The 13,514-nt window shown below is 43.5% G+C and overlaps 1 protein-coding gene across 3 annotated transcripts in view; it reads left to right on the top strand.

Annotated features, from left to right (window-relative positions):
- The first annotated feature begins 207 nt into the window (after positions 1–207).
- The window catches only part of CADM3 (cell adhesion molecule 3), a 28,501-nt gene continuing 15,194 nt past the window's right edge, over positions 208–13,514 (top strand). For 2 of the 3 annotated variants that reach the window (XM_054563370.1, XM_054563369.1), the window contains exon 1: positions 209–460. In XM_054563370.1, coding sequence (XP_054419345.1) covers positions 379–460 — 82 coding nt within the window. In that variant the 5' untranslated portion in view covers positions 209–378. Of the gene's footprint in view, positions 461–13,514 lie in introns of all 3 variants that reach the window. The other variant, XM_054563368.1, reaches the window with a different exon arrangement.

Below are 13,514 nucleotides of genomic sequence, written 5' to 3'. Positions count from 1 at the left end.
CCTGAGCTCCACACCCTAGTCGGGCTGGCGGAGCTCCCAGGGGAGAAGGTGGAAGGCACCACGGCACCGGGGCGGGGGCGTGGGGGGCGGGCGGAGTGGGGAATGCGGCAGTCCGCCCCCTTCTCCCTCCAACCGCGACCAGCCGAGCTCACCGTCACCCCCCTCCACCTCCGACCGAATGGTTTGCTCCGATCGTCCTATTTAATCCCAGCGACTGCAGCACGGCCGGCTCCCTCCTGGTCCCCGCCTCGGACCCGGGGTTCTAGTGGCTCCGGGGCGCCCTTTCTGCGTTGCAGTCTACTTCCTCCCCAGCCCCAGCCACTGCCCCCGGGGACCCTGGCTCGCCCGCGCCCAGCAGGGAGCCTGCTGGGAAGCACGATGGGGGCCCCTTCCGCCCTCCCTCTGCTCCTGCTCTTCGCCCGCTGCTGGGCGCCCGGTGAGGCCAACCTCTCCCAGGACGGTGAGTGAGGGAGGAGGTGGCGCCAGGGGAGGTGGGCAGCGACCGGGTGGGGGTTTTGAGCGGCGCTGGGGGCGGAGGGAGTCTGTCGGCTTTGTTTGGAACCTCGGGTTCAAGTTGCCAGCCGGTGCCAGTACCCCTGTGTCTGTCTGAGCGTCTGTGTCTCCGTGGGTCGTGGGTGTGCCGGGTATGCATTCTCCTTTACACTGTCGCGTGTGTGCGAGTGTGCACCGGGGTTGTTGTCTGTTATAGCAGCCCGGAGTCTGGATGTGTTGATGTCCGTGTGTGTTTGGGTGTGCTTGTCTCTGCTGGTGTCTGGTTCTGCATTCCTGTGTCAGTATGTGTGTGTCTCTGTCAGTGTGTGTTGGGGGCGGAGTGAGACAATCAGGGCGTGTGTCGGGTGTTTGTGTATGTGTGTCTGGAGGGTTGGGTGTCCAGTGAAATCCCCCAAACTGCCGTATGCAAACATTTCCGCTCCTCCACCCCAGGCGGAGCTGCGAGTGGCTAGGGAAGGGGGCCTGGGTGAGGCTGTTGAGGGGGTCGTAGGCAAGGAAGGGAAGCTTATTCTTGGAGCAAAATAACAACACTGGACGGATGGGGCCCCAGGATGGCAATATCTCTAGCGGTGGCAGAGCAGAAAGAAGAAACGCAAACATGAGCAGAGTGGGGGGTGGCTACGCAAAAAGAAAGATCAAGATATTTGGGAAGGAGGATGCATGAAAAAACCAAAGCGTTCCTGAGCCAAACATTTATTTTCCCACATTTGGGGTGGGGTAGTGTGCCTAGCACCTTAGCCCCAGTCTGGAACTCAAACTTGCTTTGATTTGTAATGGTGGGAAGATGAAGGAAGAGAGTGAGAGGAGAAAGGAGGTGGGGCGGGGAGTGAAGGGGCTTGGGGAAGAGGCCCTCCTGCCGCCCTGGACCTGCCTATGTAGGTCAGGGTTGTGTGGGCACCCCAGCTTTCTTAAAGGCTGCTGTCAGTTAATAGGGTGGTAGGGGGCAGTTTGTAAGGAGACTATGAAGGTGGTCAGAGCTCAGAGCCTAGGGTCCCAGAGGAGGGAGAGCAGCGGGCTGTGAAGGGACTAAAGGAATGCATTCTCCTGTCTCCAGCCCTGTCAGAGCTGGGCAAGATGGGGGGGGGGGGGGGGGAGAAAGGAATAGGACCTCTGCAGAGCAAAGGGATGTGGGGCGAGTGAGAGGGAGGGTGGTAGATGTGCCCGGCCAGATGCCAGAGAAAAACAGAAAGAACCGCAGGGGAGGAGAAAAGGGAGGAGGCTCTTGGGTGATGGACCTAGTGGCCAGGAGGGATGGGCACAGGGTGGGGCGGGGATGGAAAGGGGAGGGATTGAAACTGGGGAGGATGATGTAGAGAATTTCATCTGAAGAAAATAGGCAAAGAGCCAAGGTGCTGGAGGGATAATCACTCCATCTTGCTTGACCTCCTCCCAGTCCTGTCTCCATCATGATAAAGGAGCTTTCACTGATTTGGGGACACTAGAGATACCTTCCCTACAGCTGGGTAGCTGACTCCTTCCACCCTGTACCCATCAACACTCTCTAAAGAGTGTTGATACCTTAGTCACCACAGAGACAGCAGCCCTCCCTTCCTCTTATGAGGAATCCCCCTTGCCCAGAGGCCTGCACTGTTGACCCAGCTTTCTGAGAAGGTGTGGAGAGTCCAAAAAGAAAGCAAGCTAAGTGCAAAGCAAGGAGAGGCACTGGATGTCTGTACCTCAGTAATGACCCACTATTAGGTTTGACTTTCAACTGCAGCCCCTAGCCTTCCCCTCCTTCTAGCTGCATTAAAGAAAGACAGGTATAACTCAAACTGCACCTGTTCAGCAGTAGTATCTAATTGTGCCAGGATGGTACCTAAACAGAAGAAGTCATCCCAGAAAGCTGTGAGCTCTTCAACTCTAGAATGTAGACACTGGAGAACAGATAAATTCTATATGCTAGCTAAGTCTTTACCAGCTGCACTATTTTTTGGAGGGGGGGGGGTCTTCAATTTCGGAGACCAGCCCCTATATAGGCTTAAGGCTGAGAGGAAGAGAAGTGCTCTATCTTCATATTTATAAATGTGTCTTGGAACAGTGGCTTGAGGGAAAGAGTGGGAGGCACTAAATTTTGAATGGAGAATTTCTAAACATGTTGGGAAACTGGGGGTGAGGAAAAAGTTCTGTTAACTTAGAGACTTAAATCAGGCACCATTTTCCTTGTAGAGCATCATCTGTCCAGATAGTGGGCACTCATATGTCTGGTGTGCAGTGTCTCAGGAAGCATGGATGTATGAAAGCTACAACTACATATGATCTTTTATTTAAATGAATTCTAACTCTTAGTTTCTGGATCTAAGAAGGCCATCTCTGATAGTGGGAGGTGGGTGCCTAGGTACAATGATCATTGACGAAGCTATTTTGACCAGGATCATATAGAAGGGATGTCCAGTACCCTGAGTTGGTCTGGGCAGGAAGTGAGGCAATTCGTAACTTACCTGGTAATGTTTGATAAAAACAGGGACAGATGTAGTATAAAGGTTTAAGGACCAAACACCTACTTAATACGCTGATGTGTGAGTAGTCAAGGGTGTGTGGTAGAGTTGCTATTTCCATTTAGAACAAGAAAAACAGATTTCATGTGCTGCTGAGGTATATTGCTCCCTGGAGTACAGCCTGTATTTTTTAGGCTCATAAAGGTGAACACGGTTTGAGAGGATGGAGAAGAGAAAGCAGTGGTATCTGAACCTGGCCATTAGTGCTGTGGCTAGAAGCTCAGGAACAGTTTAAACATTCAGAGTTTTCCAACTGCCCTTCCTCCTCACATTTCTCCACTAGTATTGCCAGAAGTTGTCATTTCAGTTGTGGGGAAAACAAGCCCTATGAACTTAATGTGTCCTGTGGTTATCTCTCTGGTGACCATTTCGACATTCAACATTGTAATCAGCCTTCGTTGGATTCTTTCTTCTCAAGTTACTTCTAGAACTGCATGAATGGTCTAGTGTAGAGATGGATAGGTGGACAGCCTCACTTTGTTTTAGACCAGGCTATAGCAATTTAACCTTGTACTGCACTGCCCCACACATGAATATCTTTTCCCTTCCCAATGACCTTCTGTTCACTGCCATCCATTCTGCAGCCCACTGGCAAGGTGCCCAGTATAGAGATCATGCCCTGTGTGCCAGAGAGGTCCAGAAGGCATTCACTCTAGATCAGCCTACGTATCTGCTTGGCAGACCTACTCCATCCACTTTCTGTTCTTAGTTGCAGCTGTAACTGTTTGTTTTGTTTCTGTTCCTTTTCTGTTCCTAGTTTCAGCTGTAACCTTTAGGAAGGATATGCTCTTCCTTCAGATGTGCATTTTCTGTTACAGAGAAGTTGAAACCACTAGAGAGACACTGGTCTAGCAGAGTTTAGTTATTCCATGCAGAACCAGTGTGCTTGTTCTGGGTCCCAAGCTGTGGAATGTCAACTGTGTATCCAGCAGTTATACCAAAGACTCTCCAAAGTTCTCTCTAGGACTATGCACAATTTGGTTTTAGTAGTTTCCTCTATGGCAGTGTTTTTCTCACTTTTTTTAAAGATGTGAAAATTCTCAAATAAATAAAACAGATAAAAAGAAAATTACTCTTGTTGAAACAGAGAAACAAGACCTGTAGTCCATTTACTCTTCTTCTTGGCTTCCCCACACTCCCTATACTCCTTAAGGCACAACCTGGAGTTCTGCTACATAAAGTTTGAAATTCTTTGCCCTAGACTAACAGTAATATGAGTAAGCTCACTATCTTTAGGCTCTCTGGTGCTCTCCTTCTCCCATCCCCTCTCCCTGGCTCCCTCTCTCCCCCTTCTTCCAACTTGCCAACTGAGGAAGAAGGAAGGTCCAAATGTAATTTCAAGAGTGCCTTATTGGAGACATTCACTATTCACCTGGAGGGTGACTAATAGTTTTGCAGCCATAAAATTCTACAGATGGCATTTTTTTTTGGTGTACTGGTCACTGTGAAATAGCAGAATAGGTAGTTCAACCATTGCTCTTTAGATTTTATTTTGGTATTCCATGCTGTTTCTACTTTGTTGAACTCTAAATAATATGTAGAATGGGCTCAAAAGCTGTTTTTCCTTAAGTCGCAGGCTAGTAAAACATCTCTTCATAGTTATCACCAGATAAATAAAACCTCTGGGGCTGTGACTAATCACATTCTTTGTTTCCTATTCCAGTAGAACTGTATACTGGCCCAACCATCTCTTTTGCCATCTACTTTTCAGTAACAGAATTTCACGTAAGGATGGTAATCTCCATGAGAACAAGCTGTGGAGTGGGGCAGCCCCCTACTGACTACTAAATGAAAAAATCTAGGGTATTAGAAAGTTTTGGTAATTATATGTCCTTCTTTGATTTTTCATGTTAAAATTAAAAAACCCATGTTTAATCCTTGCCTATAGTCCTCTATATTATAACATTTTGTTTCCTGGATGAGGCCAATCCTAGAGGTGTATTCATAAACTTTAAAATCAGCAGAAGTGATGTTTCCTTACATGGTCAGAATCATGATGCTAAAGTTCCTTTAAACCAAGTAAAAACCCAATTCATTCTTCTGTTATGACAAGGAGATCTATCCTTTCTATCATTGAGAAACCAAGCTCTCAAGAGTCTTGGGCACATGTAGCTGTTGAGATTGTTACAGAGTAGAAGCTCAGTAAAGCTATTCTTCACTGTAGAAACAAGTACTAAAGACAGAGCTGTTTCTCCATTTACCAAAATTTCCCTAAGCCTAAAGAAAGTGACCAAATGTCCCAATTAACACAACAGCGTCTAGGTTCTGAGAACCACAGTCTTCTTAAGAGGCATGATCCATTTCTACTTTCCATGTATGATCAAGACTGGACTATTCACATAATTTTGGGTACCTTAGAGCACTTTGACTCTAATACAGATCATACCTTATCTGATGGTAATACATTTTGTCTTCCTCATGCCCTAGTGTCTCTGAGAGGACACAGGCTCTGTGGCACTTCTTACCTCCTTATATGACAACTTTAATTTTATTCATAATTGATTGTAGCAAATTAAAACCCTTTCTACCACCACTAATATTTATGTGATTTGTAATAATTACTGAGGCTCATTTGACAAATTCAGTCTTGTGGTGGTCCTCACTTTTTATATACTCGGGTATATATGACAGGTTTAAACAAAATACTTCAGGAGGCCTTTTAGAAAAAGCGCTGGGTGTGTAACATCTTAGCAGAAGCTCTGTTGTCTCTTCTTTTAGTTTTATTGTTAGAGAGATGGCTGCCCTCGTCCACGGTCCAGCTTTCTTCCCCTGTTCTTTGTGGAACAAATGACCTGTGCTTTGAGCTCTCCATGGTGCTAGCCCCTGATGGTGACACGCCAGGCTCTTATTGCTGCTCTCCATGGTCCTGCTCTCCCTTCAGGCTTTATAATCTCTACTCTGCACAACACAGCCCTCAGAAGTGTTGGAATCTCCCTCCCCACCACAAACACACACATGATGTTAATGACGATCCCTGACCTGCTCCACCATAGGTAGAGAAACAAAACTTTGAAATATAGATCTGGAAAGTCTTCACAGCCAACTGTAGGAAATGTAGGAACGGTCAGAAAAAACAAGTAATTATGAGGTTGAAAAGAAGTGTTGTTTGAAGTGTTTAGGAGACTAGAGCCTAGTAGAACCTCAAAAGACCTCAAAAGAACTGGATGTTTTGACATATATTGACTCATATATTTAAAAAATACATATTTGCCATATATTGACTCACATTATTAAAAAAAAACAAATAATCATGTTTTATATTGAGATAGTATTGCTCATATACAATAACCACACATACACTATAATGTGGAATACAAAAATATGGAGTCCTACTCAGTTTATAAGCACAAACCTCTTAAAACCACTCAGAGCCTGATGATCAATGCTAGCTGTATGGTCATGGAGTTTATTTTCCCTTTTTCTTAAATTTTAGAAGTAAGTGCAAATATAACAGATACTGATGTGTTATCAGAATAGATAATGGAGGGATTCAACATATGAGAGGCATGGAAAACAAATATCAAAAGCCTGACTCATGTCTCCAATAACTACAGCCATCTTGTGCAGAACTAAATGGCCTTAAATATATAACCATCCCATCCCAGAGTCCAAGTGCTTGGCCAAATCTCAGGAGATGCATCTTTAAACTAGACTCTGCTACTCTTTGGGGTACCTGCCAATAAGCTGATGACATCAACTGTGGCAAGGAGCCGAGAATGCTCAGCCGCTGCCAGTCTGAGACTAGAGAGTTGTTCCTCCCATCACATAAGAACTACTAAAGCTTCTCTTCTACATGCTATTTTCCCTCTGTCAATTTCTGCATAATAGTTCACATAATAGTTAACACCAATGAATGACCTACAGCAGAGTTTGATTGGGGAAGCAGGTGTCCAGAATGAATTTCTGCGGCCCTTCTTCCATTTCCTCATTTGAAACAAAGAGAAACTTCATTTTTCAAGTACAGAAAATAGAAGTGATTTATCACTATGAGCGAGACTTCAGGAAGGCAGCATTAGGGTTACAGTAACAGCTGGAGTATCTTCCATCTACTCATCTCCCTGAGCCCTTTATTCTCATGAATAGCAGACATGTTTCAGAAAAGATTCTAGTGCAGAGGTTCCAACATTTTTTTTCAACATATATGTCATTCTTCTGTGTGAACTCTTACCTCTAGGATTATTTAACCCTCTCATGTCTCTCCGTCTTTCTCCTGGAGGTCTTCTTTAATGATTTGTTTTTTCTTACCCCAGTTAGAAAAAACTTACATTAATTGTATATGGATAGATAATTATAAGCACCTTTGGCTCATCTACATCCAGTTCAGGGTCATAAAAGTCAGACTCATCCCTAGGGGGAAAATGAAAGAGGGAAGAGAAAGAAATGAAAGCTGATATCTCAGCCATTCATCTCTAAGCTAACCACTATTTAGGGCTCCCCTTCCTTCATGTAGTCCCAGATATTGGCAAGGTAGAATAGAGAACTAGTGTCTCCAGAACTAGATTTCACTGGGAATATGCAGAGTCTTGCTTCATATGTTTACTTTTTACTTCCTGGCTTTTTGCTTGTATTCTGATTCTAGAAGTCTAGCTAAAGTCTCAGACAGGGGGAAGAGGTACAGAAGTAAACTGGTTTATTGAGTCTCTGACTTAAATACTTGATGCTTCTTGGGAACCCAGCAAGACTCAAATACATTGATGCCAAATAACTTGAGACTTACTATGGCCTAGGTCAGCCTTTGAAGAACCCTAGGCCAAGTCCTTTTATTATTACAAAATGAGGGGCGGACCTGATCAGTGTGGTTCAGTTAGTTAAGCATCATTTGGGAAAGTGAAAGGTCACCAGTTTGATCCCCAGTCAGGGTAGGTTCAGTTCCTAGCCAGGGCATGCACAAAAGGCAACTGATTGATAGTTCTCTGTCACATCAGTATTTCTCTCCCTCTCTTTCTCCTCCTCTCCCTCTCTCCCTTTTCTCTCTAAAAATCAAATAAATAAATAAACAAACAAACAAATAAATAAATAATGAGGGGCCAGTTATACCATCTGCTCCTAATCATTTATTCCTCAGAAAATGCAAAAATGAGAGTAGGACAATTGTACTTTCTCATTCCTACTAGGTTTTTTTTTACTGGTTTTTAAAAAATGAAATATTTTCAAACATTTATTAGATGTTTCCTCCCCTAATCTCTATCCTATCATATCAGACAAATATAAAGACCAATATCACTAAGCCTCTATTTCTCACATATTCTCATTTATCTGCAACTGCTGCATAGTGCCAGTTCTCTTCTTGTTTCCAAGCCCTGGAGTCCAATGTCAGTAACAGATGGACTGAGCCTCAGCCATGGATGGGGAGGAGAGGATTCTGTCCCTCTCTTTGGGAGTATGAACAGGAAAGAAGCTCAATTCTGCCTTGAGGAGAATATCTGCATTTAAGCCATATGGTTTTCTGGAAATGAGAGATTCTGATTAATATTGGGCTTATGAAAAGAGCTCTGTATCTGGGTTATAAGAAAAGCTGTGTGTTCATGTCAGAAAAAAAGTCAAAACAGATATATGAATAGTGAAATTGTAGTGTGCTGTGTATGCTGAGAGACACATGTTGGGGGGAAAATATAGCATAACCAAATTGGAATATACAGTATTCACTTGGGGCACAAAAATGAATATATCCTCACATTAAAGAAGAGATATTAAGTGAAAATTTAAGAAGAGAAAAGAAGAGGAGGTCATTGGGTCAGAACAGCATTTATTTGCCACTCTGAGGACTGTGAGGTCTGTAGACTTGAAAGAATGTGTCTGTCTCACAGATGACTTAAATTCCCAGGGAATCACAAATTGAGGCTAATTGAACAATGTACCCCTCTCTGAAAAATACATTTTTAACTGAAAAAATTGAAGGGAATATACTTAATCTCACAAAGGGTTGGGAGAAGAGGGGGAACCTAGGGCAGTGTGGGTGTGGAGAGTAGAACACATTATTTTTCATGTAATGTTCTAACCACTGCCCTGAACCTGTCATCCACACCACACCTTGACTGATCCCTCAGTGAAGAGAAACAGTAGAAACAAGTTAGTAAAATCAGAACCAGCAGAGATAAATGCTTTCTTTCCTGACTTCTAACAAATTCAACTTTTTGACAGAACCATAACCCTACCACATGAAGTCATAAGCCTGATGTATCTAAAGTGCAACATAAAGAGTAAAGGAGAAGAAAATAAAGCCTGGTGAGACAGGGAATTCACCCATGCACTCAAGCCAGTACTGAAGTTCTGAGGGGAGGCACAAGACTGGAACCTGGACTGAGATTCATCATCCTCAGGGAGTCTGTCCTTTACTTATCCTTGATGTCTCTGGGCTTTCTTGCCTTGTCCCAGCCCCTAATTTCTCATAGCTAAATATTTTCCAATGAGCTAAACTGAATTCTGCTTTCATTTACTCCCCACTGACTCTGTTATGTTTCTTTTCCAAGTACTTACTAAAATGGGGGAGAGGAGGATTTTTTCCCACTTCTATTCATTATGTTTGAAAGCAGCAAGGTAAATTTAGCAGAAGGGTATAAGTGCCTGCACTTGGTTCCAGAGATGTTTAAAAGTTCAGATAAGATAAAGTCTGGCCTCCTTACTCCTTATTGCATTAGAATGCAGATCCCAGGTCATTCTGGTCCTGATTTCTAAGTATGTGAGCATGGTGGGAAGGAAATGAGGATATGGGGCAAATGGATACTCTTAAAGTGTCTCAGGACTGTCACCTACCAGAATGATTTCATAGCCAACTTTAAGAACTTACCTGCGAAACAACTGATTAGAATCAGGCCCCAAATCAGAACCTGTTCTTCCAGAATGAGTCATCCCTTTGCTCTGTCTTGTTTTCTCTAACAGCCTTAGTACAGAACACTAGATGCTTTCCTAGAGCACATAGCTCAGTCCTAGATGCAAGGAGCTAAAACAAGGAAGAGGCTCTTTGGAGATAGGTTCCCCTTCCCTTTTGTTTCCCAATACCACACAGTATTGCCACAGAGGGATGAGTTTTTGTTGGGGGCAAGCCCAGGGCTCCCTCACAGCACTAATGCATGAATAACGCTGACTCAATAGCAAATCAAAGCAACAGCTGTCCCTACCTCCTCCTCTGCCACCCACTTCCCAATCTCTGCTCCTCAGAATCATGGCTCTCAGGCCCTCGTTCAGCCTACTGCAAACCCACTCTACCTCCAGATCTTTCTCTCTCTAGCTCAAGAATAGGACATGCTATTCAGCTCTTTTATATCTTCTAGTCTCCCTCTCCCTCTTCACAATCAGTTTAGCATTCCTCCAGTTTTCCACCATGCAGATCCAGTGTGTGCACGCGCGCGCGCATGCGCGCGCGCACACACACACACACACACACACACACACACACACAGCCTGTCCTCATAATCACCCCTTTTAAGTCCTAATGATATGGAAGTGGCTTCTGCCCCTTGGCCTCCTCTTTTAGGAGAACTGAAATCTGCCTGTAAGGTCCTTAAGTGTGTGAAGATGCCATTCTTTGCAGCTTCAGGAACTACATCTTCATCTCACTGCAACTTCTCTAACCTTCCTGGCATTTAGAAGAGTTACTTTTCTTCAGGTTTATGGTCCTGGGGTTCCTCACTACTATACACAAGGAGGTGGGGAGCAGAAGGATGGATGTTACTGGGAGTTAAATCATACTAAATGGAAACAACTTTTTAATTAGCTGGTGCAAAGACCTGCTATAAAATGACAAGTACAGGATACCAGATTATAGTCACAGTTCCCACCAGCTGACTGTGTGACTGTGCTTAAGTTCTTAAACCTCTTTGAACCTTAGTTCTTAATATTTAAAATAAGAGGGTGGCACTAGATGTTACTTAAGATTCTTGTTCACTCACTCTAAAAGTTTATGCTTCTAAGAACCACAGAGGGGAAAATGTTTGGGAGAAAATGAGTTGTAATTGAAATAGGAGAGGAATAATTGAACTTTAGTAAAAGGGTCAGAAAGGCATCAGTTACATCTTGTCTGGTAAAATAAAAAAGATCTTAAAAATAACCACATCTGGCCATTAGGGTTGGTAGAAAATGACTAGACATGCAAATTGATTTCAAGGTTTAGGAAATACACAGAATATATTTATTCATGACATGTTAAAGTTGGAATAACTGTCCTTTTTCAATGAAAATAATGTTAATACCAATATAAGGTTTTTGTTTTAACGCCACCCTCATGCCCACCCCAGACAAGCTAGCCAACTCCCCAAAATGTTCCCTTCTCCTCATTCAACCTGGGAAAATTTAGCCACACGCCATTCCAAGCTCAGGAAAGACAGCATTTTATTTGCAATAACCTGCTTAGGATAGAACCAAAAGGTGTCTGCTGATATGCAACAATAAACCTGTTTGAGCTCATATCAGTTCCTTCCAAACCTAAATCTTAGATCATCTCATAATGTAGGCTATAAAAACCCTAGATCTTTTGGCCAGTTTTCCAAGCTACATGGCTAATCAATATGTTAGGAACTTCTTAGAGTGAAGCTTCTGTTCCCACCTATTTTCACTGTATCCTGTAAGCCTCCTGAGGGAATAAACAAAGCTGAGAGATTGACTTTAGGCCCAAGAGATTGCTGGGAGGCAGAAGGAAAGTATGTAAACAAGACCCTGGGAGGAAAAAGCAGACAGCAACAGAAAGAACAAATGGAAGGGGGATGGGAACAAGGAGGAGCTAAAGCTCATCTGTCCAGCCAGAAAGAGGGTAGAGGGGCCAGTGAGCTACAGAGAAGTCCTGGCTCAGGGAGGAAGACATGCAGCTGGAGCGTGACTGAGCTCTGAAGTTCCAAAGTAAATGTGAGCTGCAGCATATCTGACCTATGCAAGGAGATCCTGCTGCTTATGAGGGGACATAGCCCTTTCCCTGAGGAGAAACAGAAAGAGGAGGAAATACACAGACAAAACCTGAAAAGGCAAATCATTCCAGATAACAGAGTAACTCTCACTTCTATGGCCCTTGCTTTTGTCTGATTGCACTGTAATACCAGGTACATGAGGGGATTGGGAAATTAAGGAAGGGCAAACAAAGTTAGAAAGGAATGGGGGGCAGAAAATTAAAAAATAGTTCAACACACAGGCCCTCAAAATTTAGACTAAGAAACTGCACCATGACTTCATAGGAGTAGCTTAATTTCTGGCAGCCCAAGAACAACTGAAGAAAGTAGAGTCTTTTTTTCACCAGGGTATTGTGCTCTGAAGTCTCTCAAGTCAAAGTGACTTCACAAATCTTGGAGTTATGCCTAAATCAAGACTCACTAGGAGTGGCTCTGGGCATAAAGAAAAGCTCCAGGAGCTAAGATCTAATTGTGATTTTGCCATGGCTATTCTCTTCAGTGTGTGACACAGAAATTTACTATGTGACTGAAATCAGGCAAAAAAATGACAGTGAAATTGCCTGGCCAGTGGGCCCAGCATGGGAGTGGGTAAATCACTGCAAAAGTGTGTCCCTTTAGCATTCTGGGCCACAGCTCTTGGTGTATTTTTCCCTTGGAGATAACACTCCTCCACCCACCTGTCACAGTAGTCATGAGAAATAAGTAGGCTAAGATGAAGAGTATTTTTAACTCTGGAATTAGAGAAATGTTGACTCATCATCACCATCACCATCAACTCTTACTCAGGGAGCTGATTCTCTTTGGTCTGTGAAGTTGGGCTCTGGACCCAAGCACTGGCATGGATAGCCACAGTTATGTGGGAGTGAGTGTCCTTCCCCTTGCCCCACCATCCTAAATGTGCACTGTGTGCCACTGACCCTCAGGCCAATGTACCTTAGATTCCCAAAACAGTCAGGCTAAGAAAGATATAAAAACCCTGCAATCAGGGGTTATATTGGCATATAGACTTCCCTACTAGCATCACTTAAATTGTAGACATAATACATTTTTACTCATTTTAGTCACTCATTTATTTATTCAGTAACTATTTACTGAGCATTTACTATGTGCAAGGTCCTCAGCAATGAGTGAAAAACTGAATCACAGGTGCCAATTCTTGCTTAAAGGAGGCACATTAGTAAATTTCCGGTTCCCACCTCTGCTACTCTTAATATGAAGAATCCATCAGAAGGAAATCAGTGAGTTGAATTGCCATGTTGTTCTTTAAAATGATGGGAGTTCTAAAGATACTGGAACCCATGGGTAGATAAACCGAAAATTCAGAACCCCCAAGACAAATGAGGGCAAACAGGAAGATAATGTTAGTTTATAGGTGCTAGAGTGCTATGAAAACATGAGGGGATTCCATTACTTTTAACTGGACATATCTGTAGCTTTGTTAACTTGAATCCCACATTGTAAGGCTTTTAAGGGTGCATCAAATAGCCCCTCAAGGGTATAGGTGAAGATATATTAATAAATATAACTAAAAATGCAATTCAGTGAGTACAAACTGCACAAATACCACCACAAGCACCCATTTCCAACTTGCTACACTGTTTTGTTTTTAAATCACATTGCAGGTGAGTGC

Source organism: Pteronotus mesoamericanus, unplaced genomic scaffold (assembly GCF_021234165.1).
Source record: "Pteronotus mesoamericanus isolate MK-2021 breed Mesoamerican mustached bat unplaced genomic scaffold, CSHL_Meso_final scaffold_705, whole genome shotgun sequence".
In the NCBI taxonomy this organism is placed as follows: domain Eukaryota; kingdom Metazoa; phylum Chordata; class Mammalia; order Chiroptera; family Mormoopidae; genus Pteronotus; species Pteronotus mesoamericanus.
Note: the sequence above shows the minus strand (reverse complement) of the source record. Positions and strands in the feature narration are given on the sequence as shown.